Source organism: Hydra viridissima, unplaced genomic scaffold, assembly GCF_058129835.1.
Source record: "Hydra viridissima isolate aposymbiotic clone 2 unplaced genomic scaffold, HvirCarnegie_v1 scaffold_17, whole genome shotgun sequence".
NCBI classification, from domain to species: domain Eukaryota; kingdom Metazoa; phylum Cnidaria; class Hydrozoa; order Anthoathecata; family Hydridae; genus Hydra; species Hydra viridissima.
The window spans coordinates 2,085,623-2,102,845 of NW_028324316.1; the positions used below are offsets into that span (position 1 = coordinate 2,085,623).

General features: G+C 31.4%; 3 protein-coding genes across 4 annotated transcripts; all 3 read left to right on the plus strand.

Moving 5' to 3' along the window:
• The first annotated feature begins 75 nt into the window (after positions 1-75).
• On the plus strand, positions 76-4,430 carry LOC149877029 (uncharacterized). Its single transcript, XM_090074501.1, has 5 exons — positions 76-410; positions 1,034-1,389; positions 1,573-1,818; positions 2,025-2,146; positions 2,320-4,430. The coding sequence occupies exons 1-5, from the start codon at positions 76-78 to the stop codon at positions 3,586-3,588; spliced, it is 2,328 nt and encodes a 775-aa protein (XP_089930627.1). The 3' UTR covers positions 3,589-4,430.
• A 3,918-nt stretch (positions 4,431-8,348) lies between these two features.
• On the plus strand, positions 8,349-13,409 carry LOC149877030 (uncharacterized). 2 transcript variants are annotated; one of them, XM_090074534.1, is made up of 4 exons: positions 8,354-8,395; positions 8,701-8,864; positions 8,967-9,043; positions 10,729-13,409. In XM_090074534.1, exons 3-4 carry the CDS (start codon positions 9,037-9,039, stop codon positions 11,451-11,453), a joined length of 732 nt encoding a protein of 243 aa, XP_089930660.1. In that variant the 5' UTR covers positions 8,354-8,395; positions 8,701-8,864; positions 8,967-9,036; the 3' UTR covers positions 11,454-13,409. The 2 variants fall into 2 exon arrangements, 1 of the variants encoding a protein (XP_089930660.1); XR_016448328.1 differs by lacking the exons at positions 8,967-9,043; positions 10,729-13,409 and having other exon boundaries at positions 8,349-8,395; positions 8,656-8,883.
• Positions 13,410-15,294: 1,885 nt separating this feature from the next.
• LOC149877031 (uncharacterized) lies at positions 15,295-17,034 on the plus strand. The gene has a single exon (XM_090074530.1). It carries the CDS (start codon positions 15,796-15,798, stop codon positions 16,897-16,899), a length of 1,104 nt encoding a protein of 367 aa, XP_089930656.1. The 5' UTR covers positions 15,295-15,795; the 3' UTR covers positions 16,900-17,034.
• Positions 17,035-17,223: the final 189 nt, after the last annotated feature.

Below are 17,223 nucleotides of genomic sequence, written 5' to 3' on the forward strand. Positions count from 1 at the left end.
GTTTAAAAGGAAATTAAAAAAGAGGTTGAAAAACAATTGCAATCGGCCCAATCGCTTGCAGCAGCTTTGCAACAAATGTTTCGTATCCAACACGTTGACACAAAAAAACGAAAAAATGTAGATGTACCAAGGTTCGATTGGGAGTGTCTTAGTAAACCTGAAATACTCGAAAGATTGAAAGATGCTGAGAGCAAGAAAGCAGCAAAGCAAGCTAAAAAACAACGTAAGCTAAGCTTTAATGACGAGCTGCAAATAAATCAAGCAACAACAGCAACAACAGCAACTCCAACAACAATAACCACTGTTGTCGAAAATAGGGATATTGACCTTCGAGCTGACCCGAGAATGAGACCCATATGGGATGATAGTGGACCACTCCCAGAGTCCAGAAGTTCAAACTTTGAAATCAGGTTACAATATCTGCCAGAGAAAATTGAATTTTCATATTTTGGGTAAAAATTGACTAGCGCCCAAAGCTAAAACCCACATAAGTCTAAAACCAAAAAAGCTGGAGAGCTGAATTTGGTACAAAGTTAGCAATGGTATATACCTGTACTCACACAAAAAATCAATAAATTTCCTTGAGTGGTTCAAATTTTATAAAGTTTTGAATTTTAAGAAAATCTTTATAACAAAATTTCTCACAAAAAAGCTTACACAAAAGGTGTCATATGAAGTGATATTCAATTAAAAACCTATCAGTTTATATATACTAGATTTTAAAATCCATTTTATTGTAAACTTTAATGTACATAGATATTTTAAAGGTTTATCAATTATCCATAAAATTTATATATTTGCATATGTGTGTAAACAATGCAAGGCAAATATTTTTGATATCACATGTTTTCATCAGTGCAAGAAAACTATCTCATTTTTTCGGGAAAACTCATTATTTTAGCTCAAGTTACAAGTGAAAAAGCATTAAAACTTTGAATGTAAGCTAAAATTCTTTGTTAGTAAAAATAAAATTAAGTTAAAGCTTAACAATCAATAATTTGAACCCATACTTCACATAAAACTTTTTTGACAGGTTATCTATCACAATGCCATATAAACCTAGAAACCATGAAGAAAACCGGAAAGTGGTCTGTTTGACATGCATGAAAAAGGCAACTCGTCAAATCACTGCCTACCAAGCTGATAGAATTTCAAAATTATATCAAACCATCTTTGATTTTTCTGATGGACGAGTCCCTCAAGGCCTTTGTGAAGCCTGTCGCACAACATTCAAGAGGAAAGATGAGGGGAAAGATGTTGCTCTGCCACAACTGTTTGACTTCAAAAGTATTGAAATCAAACCAGAAACTCGTGGGCAAGAGTGCACATGTCTTTTTTGCAGAATAGCTCGGTTGAAGAATAATGAGAAGAGCCCTCTTGCAGAAGCAGGTAAGATTTTCATTTAAATCACTCATCTATAACTAGTACTATTACAATTTCTAGTAATCTTATTTATTGTTATCCCTTAAAAGTAGAATGTATGGACAATGTAATGTTGTGCATTTTACTTCATTACATTACATTACATGACTATGTTTAAATAAAAAATTCTTTGCACTTAAATGTTTTTAGAAGAAAAAAAAGAAGGAAATTCTCAGGCTGTTCGATGTTCAACCTGCTTAAGCCCACTTGGACGGGGTTTGCCCCACAAATGCACTCAGTCCACTTTCAGAGAGAACATGAGGAGCCTTGCAGCACAAGATCCTCAGGTTGCAGAGCATATAGCTTCCAATGTTGTCTCCAACAAAGAGTCTTCACCTCATGGGACCATTCGGCTTTCAAGAGAAACTGGTGGAAATCCAGTTTTAGTTACCCCAGGTAAAAGATCTACTTGTTAACTCCATCCAAGTGGTTTATGAGTCTCTATTGAAAGTTAGTCAGACAAGATTTAGGTGATAAATAATTAAAAGCCCTAAAGCCAATATATAGATAAAAAAGTAGCAATTTTTTGGTCAATGAGCCTACTATTCTATAATGAGGCAATGATGTTGATGCAAAATCAATTATTTTTTATTTTTCTACAGGTCCAAGTGACAAGTCACAATCTTTTGTGCCAGCTCTGAAGACAAACGATCTTGTCAACCTACAACTAAATACAGGACTCTCAAACTTGGGAATGAAGAAGCTTGTCCAAACTGTGAACCAGGTGAAATAATGATTAATTAAATAGGCAAAAATTTCCTACTTAATATAGTTAACAAACAAACCTAATATAGCTAGTTATTCAAAGGTGGTCTTACCGGGAAGTTAGTATTTTGGTGCAATTGAAATGTTTTGCCTGCATGCATTTACTTTTACGCTTTAAATATTGTTTCACAGGTCACAAATTCAAAGATGGTTGAACCTAACTTCTGTGCAAACTTTCAAGCCCTTGGTCGGAAATTAGAGGATTTCTTCATATGCTCAAAAATCTCTTCTACATCTCCAAGAGGTCAACAAGAAAATTGTAGTGTGGTGCATTGCAAAAGCATGTCAGATCTCCTGATGCAAGTTTTACAATCTAGGAATGTCCCTGCAAATCATATTGTGAAGATTGGTGTGGATGGCGGGAAAGGATTTCTCAAAATTTGCCTTAGAGTATCAGAAGTCACCCCTGTGGATGAGTGCAGCCAAAGTCCTCCACAAAAACGTTTTTTGACACAAAGGATCGCCAAGGACACCAGTGTGAAACAACAAATCATTGCAGCTGTTGCTGAAGATCTTCCGGAAAACTATTCAAATGTCAAACAACTTTGGTTACTTGTCAATGCCAATTCGATCAAATATTTTATATCCACTGACATGAAGTTGGCCAACATCTTGTTTGGGCTGCAAGCACACTCCTCATCATATCCTTGTGTGTGGTGTGATGTTGACTCAAAAAATCTCAGCAACTCTGGCACTCTCAGAAGCTTTGGTTCTCTTAGGGCTTGTCTGAAAGCATTTGAAAATTCCAGATCTGACCTCTCCAAAGCAAAATTCTTTGGAAATATCATCCATGATCCCATTGTCCAAGGCTCTGAAGAAACTCTCATCATTGATGTCCTGCCTCCAATGGAGCTGCACCTCTTACTTGGAATTGTCAACCATCTTTTCAAAGCTATGAAGGAGGTTTGGCAAAATGCCGATCGTTGGCCAGCTTTTCTCCACATCCAAATGAGCGAGTACCATGGTGGCCAGTTTGAAGGAAATGAGTGCCGGAAGCTCTTGAACAATGTTGATTCACTTCAGAGCTTGGCCGAAAATGATGCTGCATTCCAGGTTTTTGGCTTTATTGAAACTTTTAGAAAGTTCAACTCCGTCATCAAGGCCTGCTTTGGCACTCACCTTGAAGAACACTATGGCCAAAAAATTGACCAATTCCAAAGTTCATATTTGGCCTTGCAGCATGGCAGCATCAAACCAAAAGTCCATACAATGTTTTTTCATATAAAGGACTTTGTCAGCCGTCAAAAGATGCCACTTGGCATTTTCAGTGAGCAAGCTGTTGAAGCTGCACATCAGGATTTCAATTCTGATTGGCAAAGATTCAAACGAACAAAGACCCACCCAGATTATGCTACAAAGCTGATGAACTGTCTTGTTGAATACAACAGCAAACACATTTGAAGGAAAAGGATAAGAATTATTTTGGTTGAGAATTAATTTATTGTTGAAGTCAGGAGAAGTCAAATAAAGAAATCGGCTATTTAATCAGAGTTGACTTTTTCGGTTTCTCAAATTAAACTAAAAAGAAAAAGCGAAAAAACTCTTTTGATATGAACTTTAAATGAAGAAGCTACAGTTTTTTAACCTTTACATTAAGACATAAGTTCTATTATAACCAAACAATAAGTACCAAGTCATTTCAAGAGAGTTTTCACTCAAAAAGTAAAATCTTAAAATTTAAAACTTTATAAAATTTGAACCACTCAAGGAAATTTATTGATTTTTTGTGTGAGTACAGGTATATACCATTGCTAACTTTGTACCGAATTCAGCTCTCCAGCTTTTTTGGTTTTAGACTTATGTGGGTTTTAGCTTTGGGCGCTAGTCAATTTTTACCCAAAATATGAAAATTCAATTTTCTCTGGCAGATATTGTAACCTGATTTCAAAGTTTGAACTTCTGGACTCTGGGAGTGGTCCACTATCATCCCATATGGGTCTCATTCTCGGGTCAGCTCGAAGGTCAATATCCCTATTTTCGACAACAGTGTAACAGCTGCAAACCAAGTGAAATGTAAAAAGTGCCGTAAAGTTTTAGGCGAAGCTTCAACTAGTCAATACATGGAATGGTATCAATGTGAAAATTCTAAATGCAAGGCTTGGCTTTGTCAAACATGCATACCAAAGCGATATGCAAAAGGCGCTGAGTTTTATTGCACCAAAAAGTGCCGCACAAGTGACAATTCAGCTCAACCTCTAGTACCTCTTTACGACTTAATATCATCACAAAAATAAAGTTTTTTTTATTTGGTTGTTTTTAATTGCTATTATTGGTTGTTTTTTAAATTGTTATTATTGGTTGCTTTTTGTTTTTTTTAGTTAATTGTTGTTTTAATTACACATAGATTTGCGTATTTCATTCTCCCCGAATGTGAGGGTAGAATGAAATAACTTTTTTTTTCAATTAAATAAAGTTTCTTAAAAAACTAAAAACTTTTTTTACTTGATTTGTATATATTTAAATACAGCTCAAATTTCTCTACAACTTTAGAAAAAAAAAAAATTGAAAACCTTTTTCCCTTAAAAAAAAATTAATTAAAATTCTTAACTATTTCATTTGACCCCATTTTACTCTAAACACCAATTGCTACTTTTATATTTAGGAAATATAAGTAAACAATTAAGCTTTGAACTACTTTTTAAAAATAAGATATTTAGTGCAGCCAATTTTTTCGAACAAGAATCAGTCTCTAAATTTCCCCCTCAAAAATATAAGATATACGACCGTTAATATAGGCCATGCATTAACCGATCGCCAAAAACGAAAAAAATGTTGTAAAGAGCGTTTATTATTCAGCGGAACAATCGAAAATGATTATCTTTAGCGATGAGTCTAATTTCGAAATTATTAACAGAAAAGATAAGAGATTTGTTTGTTGCAAAAATACGGAAAAATGTTTGAAGCAACACATAGACAGCCGTATTCACAAAGGCGATGGCTCTGTCGGTACATGGGTATGCATATCAGGTTCAGGCATGACTGTCATAAAATATACGAAGGAAGATTGGACCAGTATGGGTATCGTGACATTTTGGAAAATTCACTTATTCATAGCTGTGATTTATTCCAGGCTGATCAAAACTGGTTAATTGAACAAGACAATGCTCCGTACCATATACCGCATTCAATCACCGATTATTTTGTTGAAAGTAATACTCATGACTTGGCCAGCACGATTATCTGACTTAAACCCAATCGAAAAAATTTATGGAGCAGGATGGACTATCAACTAAAAAAAGAGCAAATAATTTGTCACGGAATGCTAAAAAAAAGAACTAACAAAGTTGTGGTTTGAAATACCAATTAAGATGATTGAAAATATGATTGAATCAATGCCAAGGCGATTACAACCATATATCAATAACAACGGGGTCATATCCCATATTTAAATATTTCCATAATAAAAATTTAGTGCGTTTAAACTTTATTGCACTTTCCTCTAATTAATTTTGAGACTTCCTGTGTTCAAAATTTCATTTTAGAAAAGATATTGTTTTTTCTTTCAAAGTTGTGTTTTTTCTTAATAATTGGCCAAAAAAAAATACGTGGGCTCTGCATCGGAATTTCTCTTTGCACCAATCAAATTTATATATGAAAATTACAAATTATATACAAATTAGTATATATACTTACATGACTATATATATATATATATATATATATATATATATATATATATATATATACACACATATACATATGTATATATATTCTTTTGTATATATATAAATATAATTACATATATTCATATGTATATACAGTACGTTTATTAAATACCGCAAAGAATGAATAAACAATATCTTAAACATTTCATTAAAACATATATACAACAAAATTTCATAATTATAACCACTCTTGGAGGTTTTATTTTATATGTTCAATAATACCTCCATCAACTTATGTAACCAATTCACATCGATGAAAAACGTCGGTCACAGAAACCAATAATTTATCCTGTGATACATCAGATATGACCTCTAAAATTCTTCTCTTAAGTTCATTCGATGTTTCGGACACCGCCTCTTTGATAAACTCTTGATTTAATCACACCCCAGAAATATCTAAGAGATTAGAATCTGGTGATCTGGCAGACCAATTGAAATCAAATCTACGACCAATGACACGTTCATGGAAGTGCTCCTCCAGCACTTCCAATGAGGAGGTGCACCATCGTGCTGAAAAACTGTTGAGGATAATTTACGTTTTTCACGCAATTGTGGGAGAACGTGAGTCTCTAGCATGTCTGGATAATTTTCTCATGTTACAGTATCCTCAAAGAAAAATGATTGCAAAAATGAGGCTATAAAACCCATCCAAACACAAATTCTTTATCTGCATGGAGCATCTTTGGTAATGTTTTAGAAGGTTTTCTATCAATCCAAATGACACAATTGTGTCTGTGAACATAACCGCCCATGTAAAAATATGTCTCATCACTCCAAAGGATGTTCGGTAAGAGATACTGATTTTCAACTTCTTTTTTTTGAAAAAATTGACACGTGCAATCTTGTCAGCTGCTGTTATGGCCTGTATTAAACGCAATTTGTAAGGATAGTGATGCAAATGATGTTGCAGCAAAGTGTAAACACTTGATTTGCATATTGCAGTTTCTCTTGAAATATCAGATGTTGTTGCAGCACAAAAAGGATGATTGCATTGAAGTTCTTTCAGAGCATTGAACACAGTGCAACTTCGTTCATCGGATGGTTGCATTGAAGTTCTTTCAGAGTATTGAACATACTGCCACTTCGTTCATCGATGGACGTCTCAATTTCGGAGCATCGTTAACAGACCCAGTTGTTGTAAATTTGTCAACTAATCTAGTGATTGAGGATACTGAGAATGGATTCTTATTTAAACCATGATTTGTTTTAAATTGCCTAAGAGCTGCAGCTGCACATTTTTTTATTTTCATAAGACAATTGCATTATCTAAATGCGCGTTGCTAAATCCATGTTAGTTTTAAATACGTAGAGACAAAAAATATTTTTTCGAAAAAAATAAGTAAACCTCCATATATACGCCATATATTTAAAATGTGTCAAAATTCTGTTGGTCAGAAATATAATTCTATGATTTTTTGCGTTACTTAATAAGCGCACTGTATATATCTACATATGCATAAGTATTAATGTTTATATTATATATATACATATATATATATATATATATATATATATATATATATATATATATATATATATATATATATATACACACACACACACATACATACATATATATGCGTTTATGCGCTTGTACGCGTTTTGTAAATGAAAGTGCTTTGATTTTTTAAGGTGTTTACCAGTGAACTGTGAGGCAGAAATATTCAGTGTGCAAGCCATGATACTTACTTTAAGCATAACACGGAATCTTTTTATTATCAGTTTAATCGTATTTCTGATCCTGCTTGTACTTATAAGTTTTGACCAAACGCTGCGCATTAGTACCCCCACTTTTAGGCATAAAGCAGAACCATGCCCAAAGCCTGGAACTGATATTGATAACTGATATTATAACTTACCTTGATCGAATTTCGATCAAGGTAAGTTATAGCTGTATGCGAAACGTAAAATCCATCATTAATTCGCATAATCACAAGGTTTTACAAGACCAAAGAAGCATACCAAAAATCACCTGCAACTGTATCAACAAAACCGCTTGTCCTTTAAACAATCAATGTTTGTTAAGCAATATCGTTTATAAAGCTATCGTGAGTTCCGAAAATCTTGAACTCAAAGAAAAAGTTTATTTTGGCATTAGCGAGACACCATTTAAGCTAAGATATGCTAACCATTTGAAATCTTTTAATAAGGTCAGGTATAAGAATGATACCGAGCTTTCAAAGGAAATTTGGAATCTCAAAGAAAAAGCCATCACACCTATAATAAAGTGGAGAATTGTAAAGCGCTGCAAACCTTACAACCCTGAAACCAAGATTTGTAACCTTTGCCTTCACGAGAAGTTTGAAATTTTATCGTATAAAGAAAACAACCTGCTTAACAAAAGAAGCGAAATAATATCTAAATGTCGACATGCTAACAAGTTCCTTTTATCCTCTTTTGATACTGAAGACTAAATGATTGCGTCTTTTTGCTCATTACGACAGAATTCGTTCTACCGTAAATTTGATTCGTTTTTAAACGGTTTTTTACGTTTTTGATTTGTAATTAATAGCTGATGATTGCCGTAAGGCACGAAACTTTAAGTACTATTAATATGTTGTTTTTCTCCATTTAAATAACAGATATATATATATATATATATATATATATATATATATATATATATATATATATATATATATATATATATATATATATATATATATATATATATATATATATATATATATATATATGAGGACTAAAGCTGCATTAAAACTCCCGGTTTTTTTTTAAATAAAAAGTGCTTTCAGTTCATTCTTTAGTTATTAATTGCAACTTAAGCATGTATATTAAATTTCAGAAATCAGAAATATGAATGAGATCCGATTGATTTTTGAATTGGCAGGTAACCAAACAATGACAGAATTGATGCACAAAAACTGCTGCAATCTAATAAATTGGTATAAAGAACCCATTTCACTCATGCTTTGGCTTGAATGGAAGAAAAGACGAAAAAAAAAACGAAAAGAAAAAAAATGCAAAAAGAACCGTTTTGGAGACCACATCACAGTAGAGCTTTAAAATGAACTTAATGTTGATTAATTTAAATTTTAAAAATAAATTTTTTTTACAATCGGAAGTTAAAAGAATTTATACTTTATTTTACTTCAGAGTGGATTTCTGATTTCTAACAAAAAAAGTGACTCAAAAATGACACTTCGATTTATTTGCCACGTCAAGTATGGTTGGTAGGTACTTTTTGAGGTTTGTTAGAATAAGTTTTATGCCTTAAGATAAACCAAACTTTTGATATTTGAAAAAAAAGTTTGATGGAGTTAACTGAAAGCACTATAGTGCTTTTCTAGAAAACAAAATAATAGAAGAATTGAAACAAAATAATAGAAGAATTGAAACAAAATAATAGAAGAATTGAAACAAAATAATAGAAGAATTGAAACAAAATAATAGAAGGCATGTGAGCCATCGTTCATAATGTTTTATGGTAAATACATGTTTAAAATACTTATTTACAATTGCATAAGCTAAACAATTCTTGTTTCGCATATTTTATAAATGTATTTAGTTTGCTTTCGTATTTCATATAACAATGTCTAAAAATCTTTTTTTATATCACAAAGTCTAAAAAAAATTTATTATTTCTCAATAGTTTTCAATACTTATTATGAGAAAAGCACATGTAATATACGTGTATGAGTAAATTAAGCCCTAGAGTATTTAACTTTAACCCTTTAAGCACTCCTGGGAAGTTTTTCGAGATCTATATGGTGTCTTTAATCCATAGATGGTACTTTATAAAAAAACTTTATAAGGAGACATGATGATAAATTTACTTAAAGGTTCTCTCCAGTTCAACTTTTTTAAGAAAAAAGTTTGCTGATCTTATTGAAGCTTTTTGTGTTTTCTTGGCACGGAATCTTTAAAGTTTTCAATCCTTCGAACTTTAAAAATTTTGTACCAAGATGGACAATGTCTTGGCGTTTGTATTAAACAATATTTTAAAAAATTTAAAAATAGCTCCTTTTCTCCATTTCTCATTTCAATAAAAAAAAAATTTGTTCTCATCAGTCAGAGGTAATTTGAATATTGATAATAACATTCTTTATTCATTTAAAAACAAAATTTTGTTTTATCTAAATTTGCATCTGCAAAATAATAAAGATAACATTTGTAATAAAATACAAGATTTTTTGCAAAGGTTGTAAAATTGAGGAAGGGGTGTCAGATCAGCTGTTACGGTTTGCACAGCAATAGTAAAATAACGGTATTGATCCCAGGGTTCAAAATTAACATTTAAAAATGTATATAAAAAACTATACATTTCTAATGTTTGGTTTTTAATTGACATATGGTTGAATCGGATAAAAGTTTGCTAAAAATGTGTAAAGATTAGATATATTTTAAACTTAAGTAAAACTCTAGATGTAAAAGCATTATCTAAGACTGAAACGTTTTATTGCAGTAAAACTACTTTATGCTTTATGAAACCAGCATCCTATAGTATAAAATCCAGGAATTTATACTATAGGAAAGAGGTATTTTTGAAATGAGAGGAATATAGTAGGTATACGAAATGTAAGCAAAAAAGATAAACTAAATTAAAAATACCTCATGCCCTTATTAAATTTAAAAATGAGCAGAGCTTGCATTTTTGTCGGTTGTATCGGTGATGTCGGTTGGCTATTTAATTAGGAAAAAAAATGTTGGCTTCTTCTTATTTTAATCAAAATTGGCGTACATCAATTATATTATCAGAAATTTATTTCTTATGATACTTCATGTCCAAAATGATATTATATTTTTTCCACGATTTTCTTATTTATGATTAGTTTATTTTTATTAGATTCAAATTTTAAATTAAAAATAAAAAGCTTTTGACTTTTTTACTACATTTTATAAATTAATGCTTTTTTAGGGACATACCAAGGTCAAATGCAAGATTTGGAGTATTTTGGAATTTCAGCTTGTCATCCTATGTTTACCAAAAAATTTGAGTTTGAAGTAAAGTCAAATAAAACTATAGCTAATAGTGTTCCACAACCTTGGTACGATCAGCATGTTTGTATAGTTAACGATGGGTATGGTGTTTGGATAAATAATAAGTATGTTACACCAAAAATATCCACATACAATAATATTAAAGAATCCTTTGCAAAAAGAAATCCGGAGCAAATAATGGCTTCAACCAAATCCACTATTTGGTTTTACGGAGATTCAACACAAAGAAGCATTTATCTTTACATGCAAAATCATTCACCGTTGCGTATAAAATATAGTTGTCAGTTTACTTTCACGTGGACTTATACTATAATAAAAAATGATATAACGGCAGTAGAGAATACTTTATTTGATGAAAACGATTTCAACCAGACGCATTTTCTAAATGATATTAAAAATACATTGATTTCTAGTCCTATGAGAGACAATAATAGCATACTCTTTCTAAACTTTGGAACACACCAGATGAAGAATTTAAACATGAGCGTCTCCGAAGCTCTGTTAGATGAATTCATAAAAATGATTCAAAAAATGAGACAAGAGTTATTAGCACATGGCTTTGCGAAAATTCTTTGGAGGTTAACTACACCTGTTCAAGTTCAAGACGGAAGAAGAAGGTATCTGACAACGCAGGTTTGTTAAATTATTGAATGAAGTGGAACATACAGCTTTTATAGATTTATACATGCATAAAACTATAAAAGCTGTATGCTCCAATAAAAACGACAAAATGATTATATAACCTGTAATTTTTTCGTTCTTATAGAATTGATATTTAAGCTTGTAATCTTATACTTTTTATAATTTAGTGTGGTTAAACTGTAACAATAAAGTGTTAAATGCTTAAAAACTACATAGGTAATCTCTATTTACAAAAATTAGAATTAAAAAAACTTCCATCATAAAATTGTTTAACTCTTTATCCATACGCGTATAAAGTAAAATGAAATTATTGGTTTGTGCGAAAAGTTTTTCAACAAAGAAGTCTTTTTCATGAATTAGGAACAAATGTATATTAATCATCGACCCAAGAATTTGGCGTCACAAAAAAGTCATAGTCCTAATAAGTGTGTGTATGTATGTATGTATGTATGTATGTATGTATGTATGTATGTATGTATGTATGTATGTATGTATGTATGTATGTATGTATGTATGTATGTATGTATGTATGTATGTATGTATGTATGTATGTATGTATGTATGTATGTATGTATGTATGTATGTATGTATGTATGTATGTATGTATGTATGTATGTATGTATGTATGTATGTATGTATGTATGTATGTATGTATGTATGTATGTATGTATGTATGTATGTATGTATGTATGTATGTATGTATGTATGTATGTATGTATGTATGTATGTATGTATGTATGTATGTATGTATGTATGTATGTATGTATGTATGTATGTATGTATGTATGTATGTATGTATGTATGTATGTATGTATGTATGTATGTATGTATGTATGTATGTATGTATGTATGTATGTATGGATGCATGCATGGATGTATGTATGGATGCATGCATGCATGGATGTATGTATGTATGTATGTATGTATGTATGTATGTATGTATGTATGTATGTATGTATGTATGTATGTATGTATGTATGTATGTATGTATGTATGTATGTATGTATGTATGTATGTATGTATGTATGTATGTATGTATGTATGTATGTATGTATGTATGTTTGTATGTATGTATGTATGTATGTATGTATGTATGTATGTATGTATGTATGTATGTATGTATGTATGTATGTATGTATGTATGTATGTATGTATGTATGTATGTATGTATGTATGTATGTATGTATGTATGTATGTATGTATGTATGTATGTATGTATGTATGTATGTATGTATGTATGTATGTATGTATGTATGTATGTATGTATGTATGTATGTATGTATGTATGTATGTATGTATGTATGTATGTACGTATGTACACATATGTATCAATAGTTATATGTATATGTAGATACATATATCTGTGTGTGTATGTATATATAGCTATAACACATAATATCATGTGATTTAGAGAATAATTAATTGGAACAACTACTGCATTGCAAAGTTATGTGAATCTAAAATACCTATTCTAGATATTTTTTGGATGGCAGCGTCTCTTACATGTTTTCGTGCAGTTATTGGCGCTAGAGCAGTTTCTCCCCGCCCCCTCCTTTTTTTATGATTGATTATGATGGAGAATTTTATTCTGATTCAGAAAAGTATAAAAACATAGACCTGAAAATCAACGGAAAGTGCTCTAATTCGAAGTCAAAGTTTTAAGAAATCCCACTAAAAACCCTAATATTCACCATTTTGAGAGTAAAAAGTTAATAACGTTTTAACCAGACGTATAGACAACATGGTTTTTACATTGAAAAGTCGTTAAAGTACGTTAATCTTGCGCAGTTTGCGGAAGTTAAACCTCCGGTAATTAAACCAACGGTTTTTGCTATCAAAATTTGTTTGTGATTTATGATTTGGCTGGTACACCAATTGGAAAGCAGCAAGCGGAATATGTTAAGAATGAGTGGGATAAACATGGGTTTGATAAAGTTGAAATAAAAAGTTATGAGGTTCTTTTGTCTTATTTTCATGAATTTTGTTTCATATTATAGGTTCGTATTGCTGAAAAGTATTAACAACAATATACTTGTAGGCTAAATGCCTAACTTAGAAATTGATTTTAACTGTTTTTTTTAATTAACTTAGAAACTGCCAGCAGGTAATACGAGTGGTAAATATTAAAAACTGTCCAACTACACCCTCCCCTAGCCTAAGTTTTTTGAAAAAATGTTTTAAACAAATTTGTGGCTATGAAAATATGAAAATAAAAATGAAAATAAAAAAGCCACTTTTTTTGGTTTACCAGAGTATAAATTGTAAATGCAAGTATAGTTCTCTATGCACACAATAAGAATCATGCTGATCACACAGGATATGTTGTTGTAACTTGGTCCCAAAAATGAGAAAAACGATGTTCGTTGAATCGTTGTACCCACATAAATTCAGATAAGTAATCTCCTATCATCTCGCGATAAGTTGAATCCATCATTCATTTAAATTTGGCTTTAGCTCTATACCATATAGCTTCCACGTGATTTGTGGTCACTCAAGTCTGCGGATCTTCGACATAAAGCCCCTTGCAAATCATTATAAGCTGCTAACATATCGCTCCAAATAGTAGTGCCAGGAAGGATCCACTCATGTATAATTAGAATCAATTTTGCAGCGTCACAATTTTGCACTGGAATTAAAAAACCTTTCTTGGTCGTAGGTTCGTAACCACCAAATATCCACTGCAGCGGAATTATACGACCAACGTGGTTCTTTCTTCTACAAGAAACGGATTCATCAATTTCAACAATGCACCCAGGCGCGCTTATTGGGTCAGGGTTATTGATGAAATATTCGACGCAAATATCCTCTGCAATATTGATTCCAATCAACAATGGTGCGATCAGATTCAATGAAAACGTTTAATAAAAACCCTCGACTTTTACCTGCACCTCTACTCCAAACGTATGTCAAGCCTAAAACCTGCCTTAAATGTAAATGCGATTTCTCGAAGAAAATGCCTTTTCTTATACTAAAAGTTCTTTTACACCGCCTAACGGGACATCTCTAAATTAATAGTTCGATCGTGCTGCTTTTTACTTGATGTGTGCACGGAACTGCCAGTAAACCATGAATTCTGCACCAGCGAATAGTACCTTCTAAGTTATACTTAAATCTTGCTCCAATTTCTGTTAGGTAAAGAGAATCAAATTTGTTTATTATCGGTCTTCGAAGAGCCAAGTTTCTTAGTACTTTATCATTTTTTGAAAGTATTGATTTTCCGTCGGTATTTGAGTATTTAATATATATTAAAACGGGGGTTATATGAAAATGAAAAAAAGAAACTTTAAAAGAAGAAGTTAACAGTTTTAAATACATTTTTTTAAAATTAACAAATTTTTTTGCTTAAATATTTCCTAATAGAAGAATTTTCGAAATTTAATTCCTAAAGGTTTTTCAAAGTTAAAGTTTTAAAAATACAACTCTTAAGATGTCTTAACCATCGTACGACACGATAATTATTTACCTATTTGTCTACATTCTCACGTTCTATATTCGACCTTTCTTTGAAATTTTCAATTGATTAAATTTCATTGTAACATTTTAAAATGCTGATAATAATAATAATAATGCTGTTAGAAACCAGGTCTATTTATTGCGCAAACGGTAATTAATTTTCATTAACTTTCAAAGCGTTTTTAAAAAGAATATGCCTGCCGGATTGTAGTAATATTCAAATTGAAAAATATATGCAATATTTTCTAAATATATATTCAATCTTTTTCAAATATATTCAATCTTTTTCAAATATATTCAATCTTTTTCAAATATATTCAATCTTTTTCAAATATATTCAATCTTTTTCAAATATATTCAATCTTTTTCAAATATATTCAATCTTTTTCAAATATATTCAATATTCCTGGGATAAAGCAATTTACGCGCGTAAATAGAAGGATAATAACTACAATTAATGGCAAACAAAAAAATTAAACACAAACAAAAACAATGGCGACCGAAATCATTGAAAAAGACATGGGTGCAGATCTATATAAAAATTTAATATTTTTTCTAGATGAAGTTGAATCTTTTATTGGAAAAACCACTTGTGGTGATTATTTGCCGTTATTATTACAGCATATTGATTTAATCGATCAACTTATTCCAGTATTGAACAGTTTTAATGAAGAGTTTATTGGTGATTTAAACAACAAAGAAAGAATAGAAAGTATATTATATATATTTTTGGAGATTCGGAAAATGCTTTCCCTTTATTATCATGAAAAATCTTCAAAATACTGCAGTATCAATATTAATGTGTTATATAGTAAAACCCCTGGAAGGCCAAAGTACGAAATTCCAAAAAATGTTCTAAAAGAATTTAAGTGTTTGGGTTTTTCTTGGAATGTTGCATCGAAGGTTTTTAGGTGTTTCACGTTGGACAATTCATCGCAGAGTAAATGAACTTAATTTAAACAAAACAGGTCGTTTTAGCAACATCAATGACCACGAAATAGACAGAATTATAGCTGAATACATATCTCGTCACGGTGTAGCAACAGGGGAACCATTATTATCTGGTTATTTTAGATCAAAAGGTTACCATATACAAAGAAGAAGAATCCGCTCTAGTTTAAACAGAGTGGATCATAGGAATACTGCATTGCGATGGGGAGCATTGGTTAGAAGGCGATCTTATTATGTACCATGGCCAAATTCTTTATGGCATATAGATGGACATCACTCTCTAATTCGTTGGAAATTCGTAATACATGGGTGCATTGATGGTAAATCAAGGAAAGTAATGTTTTTGGAAGCCAATACAAATAATTTAGCAGAAACGGTGTTAAATCTTTTTTTAAATGCGACAAGCGAGTTTTCAACGCCTTCAAGAATAAGAGTAGACTTTGGGGTAGAAAATGTTCTTACATGTGATGAAATGATTGCAAGAAGAGGTCATGGCAGAGGGAGTTTTTTAGCTGGATCTTCCACAAGAAATCAAAGAATAGAGAGGTTATGGAGAGATGTGTTTCGATGCGTCGTGTTACCTTTTTATTACACTTTTTATGCTATGAAACAGAGCGGCATTTTAGATATTGAAAATCCAATTCACATGTTCACACTGCATATAGTTTATTTAGAAAGAATAAATCTTTCCTTGAAAGAGTTTAAACTTATGTACAACGACCACCGTTTATCTACAGAAGAAAATTGGACTCCCAATCAAATATGGACTATGGGAATGATAAATATTGACAATCATATGTCAAGAGATGAAACTGAAAATGATATAAATGATTTTAATATCTATGGAGTAGATGTTGACGGCCCTTTATCTCACGATTTAAACAATGTTGTTGTTAACTCAGTTAGTATTCCGAATAGAATTGATATTGAAGCATTCGTCAGAAATTCAATAGATATGTCTAAAGAATCCACTGAAATGGCAATCGACATTTACATAGAAGCCTTAGCACTTGTGGTGGAAAAATTTGAATCTTATTTATAATTTCAGATGAATTTAACTTCTTGTTCTATTTTATTTTGTATTAGCTGCTTGTTAATGTGTACAGAATAGTTTCTACTGAATAGAATCCTTTGTATCTATACTCTCGAGTCCAGAATACAAGTGGGGTGGGAATAAACGGCACAGTGGAAATGGGGGGGGGGGGGGTTGTTTATTAAGGACTCGAGAGTACTATATTTTTTTACTTCCATGTAATTCGTTTTGAGCCTATATTCAAATCAAGCAATATATTCATTTGCTACTAAATGGAAATTATCCATAATAGGGTTACTTTTTAAATTTTTGCATTCGTTCTAGACGGTCTCT